Source organism: Botryllus schlosseri, chromosome 2 (assembly GCF_051294905.1).
Source record: "Botryllus schlosseri isolate E-star chromosome 2, Bs_hap1, whole genome shotgun sequence".
Taxonomy (NCBI): domain Eukaryota; kingdom Metazoa; phylum Chordata; class Ascidiacea; order Stolidobranchia; family Styelidae; genus Botryllus; species Botryllus schlosseri.
Genome location: NC_137237.1, coordinates 19,569,061 through 19,589,056, shown reverse-complemented (window position 1 = coordinate 19,589,056; position 19,996 = coordinate 19,569,061). Strand labels below are relative to the sequence as shown.

The 19,996-nt window shown below is 43.9% G+C and overlaps 1 protein-coding gene and 1 long non-coding RNA gene across 4 annotated transcripts in view; one reads left to right on the top strand and one right to left on the bottom strand.

Moving 5' to 3' along the window:
- Nucleotides 1-2,611: 2,611 nt before the first annotated feature.
- Nucleotides 2,612-19,996, bottom strand: part of LOC145434039 (angiotensin-converting enzyme-like) — a 78,346-nt gene continuing 60,961 nt past the window's right edge. The window contains exons 2-14 of one of the 2 annotated variants that reach the window (XM_080311317.1): nucleotides 18,179-18,328; nucleotides 17,636-17,726; nucleotides 17,287-17,310; nucleotides 17,084-17,128; nucleotides 14,152-15,093; nucleotides 8,341-8,404; nucleotides 7,820-7,973; nucleotides 7,672-7,747; nucleotides 6,147-6,208; nucleotides 5,736-6,085; nucleotides 5,145-5,295; nucleotides 4,606-4,707; nucleotides 2,612-3,896 (exon numbers count right to left, since the gene is read on the bottom strand). In XM_080311317.1, the coding sequence (XP_080167443.1) occupies nucleotides 3,486-3,896; nucleotides 4,606-4,707; nucleotides 5,145-5,295; nucleotides 5,736-6,085; nucleotides 6,147-6,208; nucleotides 7,672-7,747; nucleotides 7,820-7,973; nucleotides 8,341-8,404; nucleotides 14,152-15,093; nucleotides 17,084-17,128; nucleotides 17,287-17,310; nucleotides 17,636-17,726; nucleotides 18,179-18,214 (2,508 nt within the window). In that variant the 5' untranslated portion in view covers nucleotides 18,215-18,328 and the 3' untranslated portion in view covers nucleotides 2,612-3,485. Of the gene's footprint in view, nucleotides 3,897-4,605; nucleotides 4,834-5,144; nucleotides 5,296-5,735; nucleotides 6,086-6,146; nucleotides 6,209-7,671; nucleotides 7,748-7,819; nucleotides 7,974-8,340; nucleotides 8,405-14,151; nucleotides 15,094-17,083; nucleotides 17,129-17,286; nucleotides 17,311-17,635; nucleotides 17,727-18,178; nucleotides 18,329-19,996 lie in introns of those variants that run through there. The other variant, XM_080311318.1, reaches the window with a different exon arrangement.
- LOC145434052 (uncharacterized) lies at nucleotides 10,199-11,491 on the top strand. 2 transcript variants are annotated; one of them, XR_013913259.1, is made up of 4 exons: nucleotides 10,199-10,851; nucleotides 10,922-10,987; nucleotides 11,046-11,135; nucleotides 11,347-11,491. It is a non-coding gene; the product is annotated as an uncharacterized LOC145434052 (long non-coding RNA). The 2 variants fall into 2 exon arrangements; XR_013913258.1 differs by having other exon boundaries at nucleotides 10,199-10,987.

The window sequence follows — 19,996 nt, the reverse complement described above, 5'->3', positions numbered from 1 at the left end:
CCTACTCTTTCTTTGTAGGTTGCGGCAAGGTGCTCGTAAGATGCTTACGTGGGTCGGATCGGTCGGTCGCGAGGAGAAGCCAAGTTAAACCTCCAAAACTTAGGTAGGAACTCTGCTAGGAGTTTCTGTGGCCATCCATTTCAGTTTGGATTCCCGCCGAATGCACTGCACAGTTTATGCCAATCAAAACGCATTCATCAAGTCAAGGTAAGATAAAAAGAAATTCCTCGATCGTCGCTCATAATGTGGTTGTATGACACAAAGACCACTTGTTCTGATTTTTTGTGGCGCCATGGATAACGGTGGCAAAATTTCGCCGGCGGAGGAGTGGAAGTCGGGTCCAATTTATCGGGTTATTGGAGAATATTTTTGGCTTAGATCAGGCCGAATAACGACTTTATACAAATCAGCGATATAGCATTTGTAGGCCTACTAGTTTTCGGGTTCCACAAGTTATGCTGAAACAGAAACCGTCGGGTTAGGCTCAAACCCTTTCAGACCCGGCCCATGTACTTGTACATGTACAATTGTACATTGTAGACGTAGGCCTACATGCCGATTCCAACTCTTCGCCGTCGCCACAGGCCAGTGCACCGCTCACCGTTGCTGCTGTAACTACCAACGATCTCCGAGCGGGTTCGAAAATGAAACCGGCTTGCGGATCGTGCGAATATTGGTCACTCTCAAATTATATAGGTTTCTATGTAAAGGTTATATACAATCTGAAGATGAAGATGTGACATTCACCCGTTGGGCTTATGTAGCGAAGGATCTAAAATGAATTTGAACACATTTTTGATGTTATGAAACCAATGTCGACACTGCATAAATGCCCTGGATTTGTAGGGCTAAGTTTAGACGACATTGTTTCGAGTGACCTCTAGTCAACCGAGTTACAACAGAACGAAGAGACTTCCGCCATATCTCTATTCCACTTCATAACAACATTAGCATACAATATACTGCACGTACGTACATTGTACAATGACCGTGGTGCAAAAGCCATAAGGCGATAAGCGCCAAATATTGATGTTGAATAAGCAACAAACAACATTAGCGCGCCTAGTCTGTTCAGTGGTCATTTTCTTGGGTTTACGCATTATAATGGTATAGCGTCATGAGTAGGGCTGGGCATAATGATTCGAGTACTCGATTCTGAATCGAGTATTAATTTTAATGATTCGAGTCGAGTACTAAAAGAAGATTTTTTCGAGTACTAAAATTATACGCTTCTCGTCACTGAAACATAATTTATCAACGAGAATTATAGTTTCGATTCTAATTTTCACTGTGGAAGCCTTGAAACCTTGATCGGCCATATCGTAGCATACGAAACATAGTACAAAGCTACGAACGTGACTGAAATAGCACATTTCCGAAGTCATGATCTGCCCTCAAACAACATTGTCACCAAGTGCAATGAAATCGGTAGGTCGAAAAAAAACAAAGTATCTTGAATGTGATGGAGAACAGGCAGTATATTCTTTGCGGTCGCATAAAAGGTACATATTTGAACTTTGACATATTACATTCTGTTGTGACGTCATAATGAGTGATACTCGATTACTCGACTCGACTCGAAGCATATTACGTGATTCAGAATCGAATCACTCAGGTACTCGATTTTGCCCAGCCCTAGTCATGAGTAGATTAAGTTATACAAAGATTTAAAGCGGACAGTGAACAAGAACATAGAATGTTCGAAGTCTTATTCTTGTTTGGGTAAAAGTGGCAGCTACAGAGAAGATTGGAAATCCCCATACGCAGATTTCTACACTAAAATCCCTGACATGCACTGTCAAATCCGGACTTACATCAACCCCAAGCTACACTGGTTACAGACCTACAGTGATTGCAATTTCTCCGGATTCGAGAAAATCCCTGTTTTCATTTTGTGCATCGCTGGCTATGTATACTAGAAATTCCAGATTTGGGTTGCATTTAAAATAAAAATCAGCAAACATGTTTTTATTGTTGCTGTTTTTTAGTCATGACGTCACGCATATTTCATTGTGGCGTCACAGTGGGTTGACATTGGCAATTGAAAATATAGGATAAATATTGCTACTTTGACGAAAAAGGCTTCAATCTGTCATAAACGGACCAAAAATATATTTGACTAGGTCTGCATTGTTACACAGCATTTTAATCGTCGGCATAATTATACGTTTAAAGAAATAGTTTTCAAAGGCTTTTTTTCAAACACTGCTAAAATGTGTCACGTGTCATAAACAAAGTTTTTTAAAACACGATTTGTTTAAAATGCAACCCAATGTACGCTACATCAGCTCCACCTCCTAGGAATTTTCTCTTTACATGGATCAGTCCAAGCGCGTGAAAAAGTGGTAGGCATCGGATGAACAAATTTAGGCGAAGTTGTGAAGGATGAGCGATAAAGGCAGGGATGTATGTCACTGGATAAAAATTACTCCAGTAATTAAAATAAAAATTCTGCTCCGTCACATCCGCAAGAGTAGTTCGCAGCTGATCTCGTCTTTGAAAACTCCACCAGTGGCCTATACCTTGTAATATTTGAATCCTGAACTCTGATTCACTTCCGTATGCCTGTGCTTTCCGGAAACCCAACACCGCAACGCGCAACACCACAACATCGTATTTTTCATTATATTCACGAATAAAAACCACAGGCAGTAGATCGTATTATTTGGTTTCAAAACACCACCTCGCCGGTCTGCCGGCTGCCGATAACGAAACTCGAAATTGAAAACGAAAAATAAAAGGTCGAATAAAAAATAGGATTTTCTATACATTAAAATTGACTTTGCGATTAAATTGTACACAAACCCACGAAAAAAGTGCATTACCATCCACCCAACACACGGATCTTTTTGGCACCTTCACTCTGATCCACCGACCCATCTCGGATGAACGCGTGATTGGAGATGGGCAAAATCAAAACGCGATTCCAATCGAACTCGAATATGCGCGTTCGAATTTGACTAAAATTATGCATTTCGTAGTTATCACTCACTCATTCCGACTATTCCAGTTCGAACCACGTGTCACAGCATTATAAATAGTCGATTCTAATCGAATATATTACGATTCGGAACGAATCAATGACATTATGATTTGAATCCAACTCTAATATGCAACACGCTCTAATTTAATTCAAATTCGGTATTTCCGAGTTATTGTTATTTATTCATGCCGACTATCCTACTTTCAGATCAAATCCTACGCGATTCGAGTCGAATATATCATAATTCGGACCGAATTAGGACAAGCTCGAATAGGCAAATTAGGAACATAATAATTCGAATCGAAATGAACTCATTAAGATTCGAGCCGAGTAGACTATGTTTCGAATCCGGCTTTATTCGAGTCGACGCAACCAATCTTGGAATCTCCGATTCAAATCGCCCAGCCCCAAACCACGACCACGCGGAACTGATCCTAGCTAGACCAAGCACGATTGCGACTATCAGACGCCAACCACCTTTTCCGAGCTGACACGCAAAGGATCACGTGGCGCCGCCTCGATACGTCGGTAGCGTATGTGGCGTCGCCGGCGACACGCGGTTCAAGTGTCGCTGATTGCAGTCCTGCGGGTAGCTGTAATGCCGCTGCTGGTGTTGATACTGGAAGATGGTGCCGCGCGCGTTTAAGTGATGCGCGTGCACTTCGTCGTCTGGGTTGAACGGCGACTGCGGCGGGTAGGGGTACGCCGGACCGCGGTGGTCGTGCATTTGGGACATGATCCGGTGGTGTCCGTGGTGCATGAATTTCTGGAAGTCCGGGTGGTTCTGGTAGGGGTGGTGCGGCGACATCTGGAAGGGCGTCATGCATCTGTCGGGCGGGGTTAAGGGCCCGGCCAGCGAGAACAGGGCGTCCGGTTCGCATACGAACTTGTAGACGTATCTCTCTCCGGCTACCTGTGTAAGAGAGTTGAACTGGTTGTTTCACAGGGACTTCGCAGAGAGATCAGTAATGGCCAGGGGTGGTCAATAATGAAGTACCCTATACTTCTACTTTGTCGAAGCACTTATGCTGATTTTGCCTTTACTTGCCTACTGATACAACTTACTAAAGTAAAGTGGTTTCCCTTTTGGCAGTTTTGAGGCAAACTGCATACTTTTAACACTATTCATTTCATTAAGAGAAAGTCGTTTAAGGATATATTTCCATCACTTTTATGAGTGAGAATGTCATAAAAACTGGCCGAAATAGCCAAGTTAACGGAATGCATTTTCGTAAATTGCGCCTATTTGTAGTGTCAGTGGTGATTTTGCGTTAGTCGCGAAGACGCATCTTGCTATTTCGAAACTAGCCACTTGCGCACTTTTAAAACGTTAATTCACTACCTCCACTTGAAGCAGTTTTGAGATGTCTTGGAAAACGTTATTTCCACGCTGCCTCTGGTAATAATACACCAGGGAGGTTGTGTAGACCTTTCATTTTACACTTCCACTTGAACGAGTTTCGGCATGTCCAGGAACTGCCTATTTCTACTTGCAATTATGTACAAAAGTTCGGCATTACTTCTACTTCTACTTAAAAAGCTGACTATACATTGAACACGTCTGCTATGCAGTAACGAGCGAATACAAGAGATTGGACGTAACAATAATCATTCCCGCGTACCTTTTGCATAATACCTTTCTCGTAGTAATACCTCAACGAGCGACTCAGCTTGTCGTAGTTCATGGCCGGTCGGTTTTTCTGCACGCCCCACCTTCGCGCCACCTGAATATGAAAAAGAAACCGTTGATATCCAGGATTCTTACCTATGTGTTGGTGGATTATCTAGGCTCTTCCTCGCCACGTGATCCGCGAAAGCGGTGTCTTGTAAAAGCATAGAAGTGAGCCGTGCTACAAGTCGGTATATATACGTAATCAAAAATAAAGAATATCGGTCTGGTCGGGGCCTACGATATTCATCATTCACCAGGCCAATATTCATCATTTTTATTCCGTCGCTGCCGACTTGTAGCGATCTGGTGTTAAATCACTAATGTAGTCGAAACACGATGAATATCAAACAAAGAAAAAGCAACCATTGATATCTCGCATTCATGGCTCCACAATAGTGTCCGTGACATTTTATAGTAATGCATCCACGCAGGCTACATTCGCGACGGCATAAAGATCAAGTATATTATAATATCCACAATTCCACACACCTCTTCGGGTTCGATGAGTTTAAATTCCAGCCCCCTGCCTGTCCACGTGATAAAATGACGGTTGGAAGGGTCCTCGAGCAAAGCGACCAGGAATTGCCACAGCTGCAAACTGCCGCGTCTGTGGTACGACGAACCCGGGTTGTTGGTTTCCCTGCGTAAACGCAACCGTGTTTATTGACTGCGTAGTGGTCACTGTGGTCATCATTGGCAATCAAGTAGGCTACAGGTTTAGCGATTTCAAAATATGTAAAAAATGTAAGTATTCTAGGCGTAGCTTCCCTAAAAAACTGCTCACTGTCACGTAGCAACAGAACTGGTCAGATACTTAATTGCAAATCGCTACTTTTACTTCTACTTGGGCACCACAGATGACTACTCATAAAACAATACCAATCTTTGCTAAACCGGCTATCTACTTCGCAAAATCCAAAGTGTAAACAGTGGGTAGTTTTGCCTGAAAATCTGTTCAGGTAGAAGTGGTTTGAAAACAGAAGCACTTGAGTAAGCGGTGTAGGTATACGGCAAAACCAACTTGAGTACTCCGAACAAGCAGCAATACCTCGTAACTGAAACCGCGACTCGTGAACGTACCTGACTTCGCTGGCGCCATTCATGTCCGGAACCAGCGCGTCGGACGGGCTGTGATACAACCCATCGCCTTTCCCGTCTCCGGAAGGGTACCGGTTCCGTCGCGCTGGAGAGGGCGGCGTCTCCGGTTTCTTTTTCCGATTCTCTTCCTTCCCTTTCTTGTCAAGCTTGCCGCCTTCGTCCGCCTTGGCTTTGGCGCTGGGCGGAGGCATGATTTCCTTCTGCGTTTTCGCCGGTTTTGAACCCGGCAATTTACCGGATTCTCCGGCGTCGGACGGTTTTCGAACCGGGTTCGATTTCGTCACAGTCGGCTTGGGTTTGGCGTTTGTTAATATGTCGCTGGCGCTGTGTCTCTGTCGGTAGAAAGGGCGGGATTAAAGGGTTGTTTTTAACTATCAGACAGATTGCTGGCACCTTTGTCACTAACGGACGGGCTGGATATCCGTGCGGTGACGCTTTTTGAAATATTTGGAAATCTGGAAAAATAAATATCTCATATGTTTACTTTGCTCAATAGCGGTAAATGTAAGGATAGTCTTCGCACGCGCGGTGACAATAGTCGCAGCTCCTATGGGCGATAGGTTTGGGTCAACATTGTCGTGTTCGAGGCGAGTGATCGCGCGATCTGAGACATTTTCCGTGTTATTAACGCCGGATTATGTGTCTTAATCCGCGGTGTCGTCGCTAAGTAAGCGTCGGATGCGGTGCGCGCGGCGAATCTGCACGTTTTATGTCGGATGCGGACGCGTCGTTGTGTTGGTAGAAGGTTGCTTTTTGGCGCGTGTTTTGACAGGAAGAAGGCGGGCCCCGAGTGTGAATATTGTGGAAGACGCGTTTACAGAGCATTCACCGTGTGCATTATTATATATAGGCACATCATGGTTGTCCAAAATGTCAAAAATGCTGCGTTGCAAAGGCTCGTTCCTTAGTTTTGATAACAAAACATCAGTGAGTCCACAATATGCTTGCCGGAAAGTCGTTAACTTTTCGTGCAAAGTGTTTGAAAGTAGCCGTCGGCGATTGGATTGGCAATCGCTAATCAATGGTTCTGATTGGTTTGACCATGTGGTAAAAAGTTTCTGATTGGTTGACAGACTGATTTTGTGCTCATTTCCGGTCATGATTGTTTTCTGTTGTGTTGTGTTGCGTTGATTAGTAGTCATTTCTGTTGGCAACACTGCAGATGTTAAATTACCATCGTTAGTGTTGCCATCAGGAGTCCGTGATACAACATAACAGCCCCGCAAGTTATTCTCTAGTTACATAATGTTTATAACAATGTTTCTATGTATTGCACAGGTTGTACTGCTCAGTTTGGATACATACGCCGTGAATGCGTGCTGCATGACACCTTGGAGCCTTTCTCACACGAATTTCCCAACAACTCAAGAGCTGCTTTGTCATGGCACGCTCATTCAGCAGCGGAAATCAGTTAGCGGACTGCACACGGTAGGGAACACATCGTAAAGGCGAAACGCTCGTCGTCCGCGCGTATTATATCGTTTACAATTTTGCGGAAGAGGTTGTAGGCAATAGACACTTCGCAAAGTTGGTCGCAAATAGCACACGACCTCGAAGTTTGAAGTGTTATGAAGCTTCATTGTTAGTCTGTAAAGGTCACAAACAACATATGATCTTAGCGAGCTAGGTCGTTTAGCACGACAGCTGAGCCATTCATATTAGATTTGATCAGAAATTCATCACCGACTGATCGCAATCGATTCAAATTCAAAAGAAATCGATCTTCCAGCAAAACCAGTTAACGCATATGAGAGCGATGTTGGGACAGACAAACAGGTTTCAACGTCTTATGCGCATTTGTACACGATTTGCACTTAAATTTTGAGAATCTGGGCAGGCATATTTGGATTTCGAATTTGAGTCATGTATTTACGGTGTACAGTCCCGTTCCTATACGTAAAACAAAACAAAAACGTACCATCATCCACAGCTTCCAGCTTGACGGCCATATGCACCGGGTAAGGCTGTACCTCATTCGTAGACGAGTATGCTTCCTGAAAAAACAGCCAAAATACGTATGACACCCGTTCTGTGAAGGCACACACAGGCGGTCGCGTACGCGTTACCTGTTTCACGGCGACGCTTGGAACATGATTGGACGGCAGGCCGTGGAAGACCGGCGCGGAATTGTGGCGCGTCAGCGGCGGGTGGGCCACGCCGTGCTGGTAATGGGCTGGGTTTGGCCGCTCCACGCCAGGAGACTGGTCCGAATGGGGGAATCTGGGAGCAAAAAGTAGGTTATACTCAGAGGTGGCCAGTAACGAAATATTTCAACTATTTCAGAGTACACAAATAGGTTTTGCCTACTTTCTCTACTTGCTATCCCGAAAGAAAGTCTCGCCTCCGATTTACTACTATAATTATACGACGACTCCGACGAATCTACTTGCTCTACATACTTGAGTACTTTTCAAAACATTCATTTTTTATTTCTACATGACGCAGTCTGCGGATGTCCGAAAATTGCTACTTCTACTTGTACTTGAGCAGAAATTTATGTCATTGTTTCTACTTTGGTAGCAGTGCGGACTAGTGACTACTTCGACTAGCTTTGGATATTTTATCCGTGTGAGTGCGCGTTTCTTACCTTTCTCGGAAGCCGGATCTGTTAACGGTGGCATAATGTCTTGCTGCGTGGTAAGCGTGCGACCCTGAATAAAGTAAGATATTGATAAATGATAATAATTCCCTTGCACCACAAATTGTATTTTATTCTGCATCAGTCACCGCGCAGTATTCAGGTCATTTATTTTTGGTCTGGGCGCAACGAATTACCCCGGAACGTAACTTCACAGTACGGGGAGTTAGTTGGCTACGTTTGAAAACTGGACGCTCCAACGACCAGCGATTCAATCGTCATTGCAAAACTATGACTACTGTTTGATCATGGTACCTTAGGCCCTATCGCAACGGAAAAACAGGATGAACTTAGTGATAGTTCGGATTGTACGACGAGAACGGTAAACATGCTTGTATGGTCATTGTTGGCACATTGGTCAATGGTCATTGGTCAGCTTGCGTTAAATGTCGCTTACACGGAGTCGGGGCTTGTGAGAGAGATTTATTCGTATCACGTCGACAGGAAAATTTGCAATTACTCATTATTAACAACTCACATATCGCATAACCAATACCGCTGGCATAGCGGCTACGTAAGACAAGTTGGTCTTACGTTGGTCGTTGATAGTATGAAATCTCAGCGCGAGTACCACCCCAGCTTAACAGGCATTATCCTTTTTATAATGAATGTAAATATTGTAGCCGTAATCTGGAAGTCGATGACAGCCTGCCTACGATGTTGGTAGCGATATGACACCGTCCCCAATCAGTGGCTACTATAGTAGCCCATATCCAGTGATCATATCCATGACACAACACCTTAGTCAGCGATTGACATGTTCGAATCGACTGGGAACCATATTCTTCTTATGCCTTGATGGAAGCGTACACTGAGGGTGGGTTTCAAATAGTCGACTTAGGCCCGTCGTCGGGCTTAAGCTACACCTCTCAGGCTGAAGTCGGTTTCAAAACTGTGACTTGAGGGGATTTCCCCACCAGCGTGCGCTTTGTTAAGACAGATATCCAAGCCAGCTAGGGGGTAGGCTGAAGTCAACAGTGCTGATAACTGTTGTGCTGTTTGTTGAAGGATATTGGCCGTTCTTCTGATGTATAGCTTGGCAAATCAGATTAGATCATTGTATATTGATGCCAGGCAGTTTGGAACAATGTTTATATCACAAACGTGACAAGTTGGTATCATATACCGTTATAGTGGGATTTACAGTGGAATGCTGCAGGGGTCTTCGTATACTGAATGGATTTCAATTCAAATGGATAGCCAAAGCCCTGAGGCACACAGGACACATCAGCACTTCTTCCATAACCGCACCATATAGTATCAAGCAATGTTCCCCATGACCACCATAACCCGCGTTCGCTGGCTCCAATCGATTCGGTTACTAATATGATATGACTATGGTTACGAGACACGGGAAGTGATATTTGGGGTAAGGTGTAAAGGTGTGCCTTGCGTTGGACTTGCGAATCCCGCCCATTTTGGCAAAGAAAGGTCAGCGATAAGAATCCGCTACGGGTAATGATGCTGATCAGTGGTCATGGGGAACATCAGTTAATATAGTGCATGTATCGAAGAAGCCCCAAGATGAGATTTTAGGTTGCGGCAGATCAACAGATCCTTTATTGATAGCCTACATGCTACGTCAACTCATCATTATAGTTTTCTCGACTGGTTACGTCTTTTAACTTAGGCACGTTGACGTTTTGACAGTTTGGCTATGCTGTGGTTATAGCCAAAAAGTGAACACACGACGCATCACCAGAAAATGGAAAATATGTATCATGCTCATTTTGTTGAGCCTAATCAATGTTGCACCACTTGCACGCAACTGTGATTGATTGCAGGGTTCCCCTCAATATCCATGTTTAACCGCTACTTTCTAGAATAGTGCCGACTACATGGAACTTTGATCAATATGTGTCTATTCAACCAGCATTGTATTGATATTCCGTTCACCGCACGCGCACCGAATTTCAGCATACTGGATAAAGATCCAGAAGTTTCGGAAAGAAAAATGACATGACTTTGCATGAAGTTGTTAGTGAATTGCTATAGATGTGAAGCAATGTTCCCTCTAATTTTTGATGAGTCTGTGCGTACACTCAAGAACTCACTACGCAGACCCTCGGAAAACAGTGCGTAACGACTAAAAAAGGGTCATGACTTCAGATTTTCTGTGTGCATAAACCGTGTCAGCACTGCGCATTTGCGCATGTATGCAGCTTAAAGGGGCCATTGATGTGAAGTGATATATGCCAATAATATTCAAAGTGCAGTACATGCTAACGCTTCAGTAATCCAAATGTTTTGAGATATATGTCAATTCAACATTGATTTTCACAGATTTGCTACCCAGTCATAGTATCGACATAGTAGCATAATCAGTCCATGTAAAAATTATTATATAGCTGTGCAATGTGCCACCAGAGTGAGCTGCAGGCTGTGAAACAAATGATAGCACCATTCTTTTGGAACACAGAGAAAATCAAACGAGCAGTGATGTGCCAAGTCATCAAATAGGTATTTATCTATCTATCCGTATATGTGAGTGTGAATGCGCATACCAATATCCAGTTCCTTTTATGTTAAGGTTTTTCTGAAAGCACTTTGCTCGAGCTTTATCCAGTTCCTCGCACCATGATACCAACACTGGGCTGTAAGTATGTCATTTCCATTCATATTTATACCATGCTTGATAAGTTGTTTTGTGATAGATGCTGACCCATCTGATGTGCCAACTTATGGAGTAGCAGTTGGGAACTGCATCTGCTAGTTGTTTGGGCAACATTTCCAACCAAATCAAGGTAAGTTTGCATTCATTACTAGGCCATCAATTGTCTGTTTGTTATCTCATTATTATTGCTATTAATTATTATCTCATTATTATTTCTATTAACATTCGTATAGTTTGCTGATGCTATGTATTACAATAGACTATTGAGTTTTGTATGGATAGCAACAGTATAAAATTTAAAAAATTCGTTCGAAATTTATCAGTTATATCTCTACCAACAGCTCACCGAAGTCCAGGCCCGAAGTCAACTATGAAGCAGCGAAGATTTGAAAATCAGTGATAAAGCAGAAGAGAATGAAACAAGTTGAGCATGGTCTTAACGTTAATAATTATAGAAGATGCTGAACAACATGAATTTGACGTTAGCCGAATCTAGAGTCAAAACATGTCTTTTGTACATTTGATTCAATTTTGTTCAGCCGTTCATGTTCGCCTGCTCCAGTTTTCCAAGCCCCTTGCAATAACTTCGCTATCTTGTGTCCAAATTTATGAACTTGAACTTACTTAAAGCCATAATACACATTTTACATCATTTTAACGTGTCACAAGAAATAAAGCACGAGTATGTTTTGGAATGTAATCAAATGTATTGCAAAAATCTGTAGATCATGCGTTGTCGTGCAGATTTCTCTGTAGGAGTCGATACTGTGGGAGTGCGGTCAACGCTTCCAGTTGCAGTATGTCATCAAATTCAGCTCCATCTGCCTTGTCAGCATTGCTAGGATTGTAAAGGCAGAAGCAGGCTATTGTCATATCGATATTCTGAGGTTCTTCTTTGAATATAGCCAATGCGCGAGATATTTTCTTAAACACAAAGCACTGCGCTCTGCCAGAGGGTAACGATATGCATGAAAACAATAGTGACTTTTTTCGGTCAAAGTTCTTGGGCATAATAGTGGCGTGAGTAATAAGTCCTCAGTGGATATTCAGCATCTCCAAGAGCATAATCTTCAACAATTAATATGCCAAAATGCTGGGCAGTTGTGTCTTCAAAAATCGGTATCACAGCCGCACTATTTCTTCGAATACTTTGCGATAACGTGCTGATCATTTGCCAGATACTTCCTCGGGGTTCCGTTCTGATCATCCGTCCGTAAATTTCAATAGCTCAAGCAATTCCGTATTCCTTCACAGCATCGCTACCGTACTATACGACATCAGCAAGCAACTCAAAACAATAACAACTGGCCTCGGTTCCGTGTTGAACTCGCTACAGCGACGAAGTAGACAGTAATTACTCGCAACTAACGGACTTGGCCGAGCGCGGCGCCAAATTGAGATTTGAAACCGAATTAAGACCGCCGACGTCTGGCGTCTTGAGCAAGTCAATCACTGGCCTTAAGCCAGGTCTAAATTAAGACAACTTTTTGAAACCCACCCTGAGTATTGGCGTGTGTCGCTATTATAGGCTTTGCCCAACGTACTCGTAGGCTTTGATTTAGCTTATTTTATACAGCAACATTCAAAGCTAATACTCGGTGTATAGGCGCCTAGCAATGCATAAGAATAGTACTGTTTCTGTTCGAGTATGTCAATCACTGAAAAAGTTGTTGTGTCATGGGTATGGGTATGCCCTATGTTAGACCTAAACATTGAAAAATCCACAATTAAACAGCGCAGCACCACTACGCAAGTCAGCCACGCGTGAATCTCAATTTCACGGTGGAGCGCCAGTGAATTAGAACTTCTCATAGCAAACATCGATTTGTCAGAACCCTGAAGTAATCTGGATGAGATCCCATGCCTCGGCGACACGCCACGATGCGTTCGATTGAGGTTCCAATGCTGCAAAGCCAAACACGCTCAAGTTTTTCCCATCATTATCCAAACCCAAAATAATTACGAATCGTATGCCGACAAACAACACGGAAAAAAGTGTGGCGCTCCGCACACACACTCGTCATCAGAAATCGGCAAAAACCTTACGTCATTTTAGCCTTGGGACACAAATAAGCGGTTACAGCGGTCGCGTATGCCATTGTCGGTGATCCGCGGATTAACATTACGCGCGCGCTCTGACAGCGCACTTCATAATACTCATCGTTTGCGACTATTGTAGCGTTGCGAACGCGCTAAGAACGCTTTTGTGTACAGGGCGATTACCACTATCATAAGTCTCCGTATACGTTGTGTATAACAGCGCTGAGTTAACGAGATTTGCGGTGCGCCTCGGTATTTTAGCGATCGTTCATCAATCTTCATACCGCTTGTCTGGTGCACACCGGAAATTTCCGACAGAGTGGTTTTGTAAGACGTCGAAAAATAGAGGATTTTAAAGAAATGCAAAATTACGGAAACTTGAACCGCCGTGACGAATGCCACAATCAAAATACCCCTCGCGGCAAAAAATTACCCCGGTCACGGGTCCGCGTTTTAAGCGACACCGTATCATAATCGTACTTTCTTACGGTTGTCAGTGAATTCGGCTCTGGGCGAATTCGGCGTTCGTGATAATAAATATAACTATTATTGTTATATAAGTTATTATATGTGAGCGTGAATTGTGATATATGGCAATTGGTGAAATCGTCATTAGAAACGTAACGTGTACTTGTTATTAGTAAGAACGCGATGCATCAACATTGCATTAATAAAATTCGAAAATGATCGTTTCAATAAATGTGAGCGTGAATAGTGATATGCAGAGGTCAAGCAGGGCATTCATATATCACATGGCCATTGGTCATGGGACGGGGAGGATGAGAGCGCGCGGTCCACCTTTCAACGATGCGAGGTCGGATCATGTTAGGATTGGGGTTATGGCGTTCATCAACAATTTTTAAAGTAGCTAGTGCGCCCAATTCAACATGCCAAATTCACCAACGGCTTCGACATGCCGAGTTCACCAAGTTCCGAATGCGCCAAGTGCGGTATATCACAATTCACGCTTATATTTAGTGAAACATTCATTTTAGAATTTTTATTAATACAATAAATATTAATGCATCACTTTCATAATAATATTAGTTAATTCCTTTCGGATGACGAATTCACCTAGTGCCGAATTCACAGGAAATCTTCCTTACCAGGCCACGGATGCGGGGCTCTGAACTCCGCGCCCGTCTCTCTTCGATCCAAAGAGTGATGCAGGCCCTGGTATCCCGTTTCTCTTGCGTTATCGTCCGCCACCGCGTGATATCCAGACAACCGCTGATGCTCCCGGCCCGTCGGCGTGACAGTATTCCGGCTCGCATTAACGCCAGCTTGCTCGCGCTGGTAGCCGGGCGCCAAAACCGGCAAATGTGACAGCGGCGGGGGTTCCGCTACAGTGTCGATGTGTTCGGGTCGGTTTGGCGCGGATGAATCGCGGAATTGCTGCGAGCCGTTTCCGTACCGATGACCGCTACCCTGGGTTGAGAACACGGCATGAGGGTGATGTCCGTAGTAATCCGCGCTACATGAGCGATTTCTCGAATTTATATCCCCTTGCCGTTCGGGATGGAACTGATTCCTTGTCGGAGCGCCGCAATCGCTCATAGGCGATACCACAGGCCCTGTGTAGGTAGGAGAGTAGAAATTCGGATACGGGTTGATTGTGCCTTCCCGGTGTCCGTGACTGATGTCGAGAGTGTTAGGGACTTGGGTACTGCGCCTATGTTGTCTAGCCGCGAACTGCTGTAAGTTTCTGGACGCAGATCTATCATCAGAACCGCGTAACATCCCAACTTCACCCCCATCGTTGCTTAGCGTGTCTTCAATTGGGGTTGAGGCTTGATTTTGGTGCGGGTTGAAAGCGGGGTTGCGTCGCACGGATAAGTCCTGCGGCTGCTGCGATAGGCACGGATCTTGGTCTCGCCCGTGCGGGGTGTCGGGGGCGAAAACGTCGTCAAAGTGACTGTTGAGTTGCAGCGGGTTTAGGGGGTCGCTGATACTGCCGTCTGATGTGGCGGTGTTGTATCCCAAGGAGGAATTTGTGCATTCGGGCACCTTCGAGTCCGGTTTTGAAGTGTCGTTGTCAAAGTGGACCACTGAGATAAAGGAGAATAAAAAGCGTTACGATACATAATATTTTGAGCTTTATTACGTATCGGCACTTGGGATGGGAAAATACGACACCTCAATGTTTCGAGTAAGAGTATGGACAGTGCGGAAATGTCGAATATGTACCTTGTATGCCAGTTCTCCCCCGCATTAAGGATATTTTGGTAGATTTTCGATCGTACCTGTTCCATTCACTTTGTGACAGCGTCGTTGATCACGTTCACAAATTCACGGAAATACGATTTCCACTGACGTGATTAGCTTCGTAGGCCTACTACGTGTTTTGGATGCCGCAATACGATCAATTGAGGGTTCGAAAGTATGGAAACTATAATTCTCATTGATAGATATATCTCAAAGTGGAAATGGGTGTATAATTTTGTAACTCGATAAAGATCCATAGATGCCATGATTTGACTCGAATCATTCCGATTAATACTTGATTCGGATTCGAGCACTCGAATCATAGTGCCCACCACTCAAATTACAGTAATTTCTTAAACACCAGGCGCCTTTTTCTATGTGCGGGTACGAAATCGACAATACAGGTTTTGAAGTGGACTTATGGCGCTACACCAGTAATCTCCGCTCTCAAAGGCACTCGCGAGAGTGTTCCGGAAGTAATGTTAAACAAACTGTTTGCTTAGAGAAAGATTCAGGCTTTTCACAACTTAAGACCATTCAATCAGATCGTTGACCCCGACTCTCTACTCCGGGCGCTTTTATTTGCGTTACACCCTCGCGAAGCGCTTGCTCCGTGGATATTCAGCGCGCCGCGCGGTTAAATTGACAGCTGGGCATTTATCAAACTTTAGTGGCCATCGTAAATTTCGTGGGTGCCTCCGAAAATCGGCGGACGCCCGTACCGTGTTTGTTTGCTTGCCGTTCGAGAAAGCGCGCACCGCGCACACAAGAGAACTCGCGTGTTGAGTTGAGTGTGTTTATAACCAATGGAAAGGATTGTATAGTGTACTATACAGTGCACAACTGCACATACGGGACATACGCGGTACGACACTCGGTGCGACGAAGCGTGAAATAGAACTCCTCCGTCTCTACGCTCGACAGCTACGAAACAATGCGTTCCATTCATAAAATCTAGAGCGAGTAAAATGCCGTCGATTGTAACGGCAGTGTAGTGTATGTGTGCTTGGCCGCCTCTGCGCTACGGGATATCGCCATGAATCATAGGTCACGATATTCATCAACGAGACTTAGTCACTTTACTACTTGATGGCGATTTCGGAAAGCGCATCAGGTAGGAAATTGGTACGCCCGGATCAAATTATATAACGGGGATTTGCGGAATGCAAGTTTTCATTTTTTTAGAATGGCGGAAATTGGTTCTGATACGAGGCTAGCGTGTGCGACACACACTCGGCTGGCTTGTTGTTGACAAAGCGCCTCACTCGGAAGTATTTCATTTCGAAAAGATAACGCAGTGCCAACACGCAGCGATCGTTAAATCACTGCGCAAACTGAAGCCAAATGCTTCGCGATTTTCAACTTCGGAAAGGCGACAGGTAATAAATACCTCAACCGCCAGATGTGGCTATTTGTCACCTAGGCGGCTATCGTTAAGTGATAAACGCAGTAAAGTGTAACGTGGTTACAGCTTAATTTCCCGCATCCCGCAGTGACCATGGCGTTCAACCGCTGACCTTCGCTGAACAGCGCTTGGATTACGCGAAGTTAACAAGTTAAGAGTTCTTGAACTATTGAAGTGTGGTATTATTAGCGCTTGACTGCCAAAGTTGAAATTGTCGATGGGTGTTGACATTGCTAAACCAGCACAATGGATATCGACCACGTGACAATTCCAAAAGCATTAAATCCGATGTATCGTTTTTGTAACGCGACGACGCACAATTCCGACGCGAAAGCTTCCGATTGTTATTACAGTTGGACAAATTACGAAGTATTTTGTCTATAACTACTGCGGATAGAATTTGGTAGAAAGACACGCAAATAACTCACGGTGTTCCACTTCTGGTACGAACTGATCGTCGTTAGGACTTTCGGCTGAAACAAATAACATATCCACATAAGCAATGTGCGTGCGAGATGGTTTATCGCAGGCGAAAGTCGGTAAGACTTATCTCGCTGAAATTTACAACGAAAAACCACCACCCCAGCAGTTTCCGCGCGATATAGAAGAACAAATGTAAAGCGATGCTCACCGTTGACGATTAGCGATAAGATATCTGAAAAGCAAAAATACGAATGTTTAGAATACGTATACCGATGGGTTTAATTAAAGCATCCTATACGTCATCGTAATATGCGGATGAGTCCCAACGCTGATATAGATCACTCGAAGGCAAAGCAGAGGTAAATTGACAGAAACAATTAAAATCAAATGTCAGCATCAGTGATGCGTTTCGTCGAGAAAAAACGCAATAGCAGTAGGAAAACATACGCGTAATCGTTACTGACTGGTTGTAAATTTCGATCGTTAACAGTTGTTATGAGAGCCGCCGGCCGGCCTTATGAGTAATATCTGCGAACTTAGATGACTGACTGACTTACCGTCCGACAGGGTAAATTCGTCATCTGATTGCTTCAGATTTGCGGGTCCCTTCGGAAAATTCTTATCGTTCGGGTCCATTGACGTATTTTTCTGTGGATCAACGCAATAAAAGTTTGATAAGCTTCCTACCGAAATGGGCGACATGTAATTCGAACCGGTCACGTTGCGTATTTATAGCGTAGTTAACTATAATGCCCGGCAATTATCTTCACGGGCGATCAAATAAATCAAGTTTTCGCAGCGAGGCCATCTCGAATTTAGAAAATACTAAATTCAATAGAGTGGTAATGTGATATCGAGCGAGTTACCGGGAAAGGGCAATATGTGCGTGTGGTAGCCGAATCCTCAATTCAAAACAACACGCCATCGTGATTCTGACGTCACAATAAAACTTTGACGGATGTCCGTTATTCAAAAGCACAGTTAGGAATATTCGAAAGCACTCCTCGCTACAGACCTAATTGCACTGCAATAGTAGTGAGTCTGGTCGAGTGGAATTCAATCGGGCGACGTAGATATTTGCGGGAGAGTTTATAACTTACCGTTGCAGGAAACAATGGCACCTCTTGGTCACACATCGCGATTCAGAGCGATAGGAATTCTACGCGCATCGACAATGCTCTTTATCCTTTTGGCTAGCAACTATCGCGGATCGTGCTGATTGGCATTAGCCTACACGTGTTTATCGTACGCTGTCACGAAATTATAAACAAGACACGGTTAAAAAATAGAATTTACAAAGTATCGATATTGCATCCGAAAATTTGGATAGCGAATGTGCAGTGGCACGTAAATTTTTTGGCCTCGCGCCGTGCGTATCGTGCGGTCATCTTTCATGTCAAGGTAATTTTGCAACGATACGATGCGTCGCTACTATTGCGGTAATGAATTCACTAAATAATAGTCCGCGCGCGGCTACATAGGATGCCTGCCTTTCCGTCTCTAAGAATTACCCTAAAGGCGATCGATAGTAACTTGATATCAAATCTCCCGAAGCCCTCTTGTCACCGATGTAACGCGATACTGCGCGTATGATCATTTACCAGTTGGTGAAGTACTTTTGCCCTGTCGTTGCGTCGCTTCCTGCGATAGTTATACAAAACGCGGGCCTAAACAAAATGGAGGCCCCAAGACGGAGTCTATTGACGAAGTAAACCCGACCTGTTTTATTGGAAAGATAGTAATCAAAATTGACAGTGCACGGTCACTGCAGTGGAATACCTTTGCAAAGGGGCATTGCAAGATTTAAACCAACTCCAACACATTGATAACGATGCATATCGAAATAGCTGGCTCGAATCGTGGTTTATTTATGCAGAGAAGGCGGTGTGACAACAGCTATAATCTACGAAGTGCTAATAAGCGTTTAATTGCTATGAGAAGATGTCGCTAATTATTTCCCACGTGAGTGGCACTGTTTGCGGATGGCATTGCGACGCTAGTACGATTTTGATTCAATAGAGAACACGTTTTACAACCGCTGATAGCCCCGCAATTCATCAATTGCTCTAGTTTTCAAGACGGCACGGATGTGGCGATATGTCACGATGCGCCTACGATGGAGATGGGGGTCATAGGGTTAATACAGGGATGAAAACATTCAAATTGCAAGCGCTTCCTCCCTTGGTTGGATAATACAATATTTAACCTGTCATTATTAATCGTGTGTTCGTATTGCACCACATATGAATCAAATTTGACTGTTATCATAACAGACCGTTTGCAATGTCTGATATACAATTGAAGTTCTGTACCTCCAAGAAGCTCTTCAAATGTCTGATTAGTGCAGAATATACATGGATCGCAAGCAACAGTGGAGGGCTGCGTTCGAAATAGGTCAACTCGTTACCAAGAGAGCGTACGAAGGCTACATCCCATATAGTGTACTATATATATATGTCCGTGCAGACAGATAAAGTTAACACTATCTATATCGGTCAAAGCCTGTACTTTCGTCTGGCCTTCCATATCGCAATGACCACAGAAGATGCACAAACATAACCGATACACATCTACTTGATAGAACGTTCAAGAATAGTGAAGGCGAGTTCAAACAAATTAAGCTAATTGCAAAACGTAATCCTTAATTATATCCTAAATCGGTCATGTTATTGTGGAAATTAGCGAAATCCCCGTAATCAAAAGTTGGAAAATATAATTGACGAGGTGAGAACAGATGAATAATGTATTAGCTGGTACAACGTGACTGGACCTTGTCAGAATTATGTTCCACAACTAATTACATTTCCGGTTCGTTTGTCAGCGCGTATCGCGTCTGTCATGCGAGTAAAATTGTCAAAAGCGAAAGTTATAACAAATGCCCCTGCAACCATACGCCTATCGCTACCTGCCGCTGACAT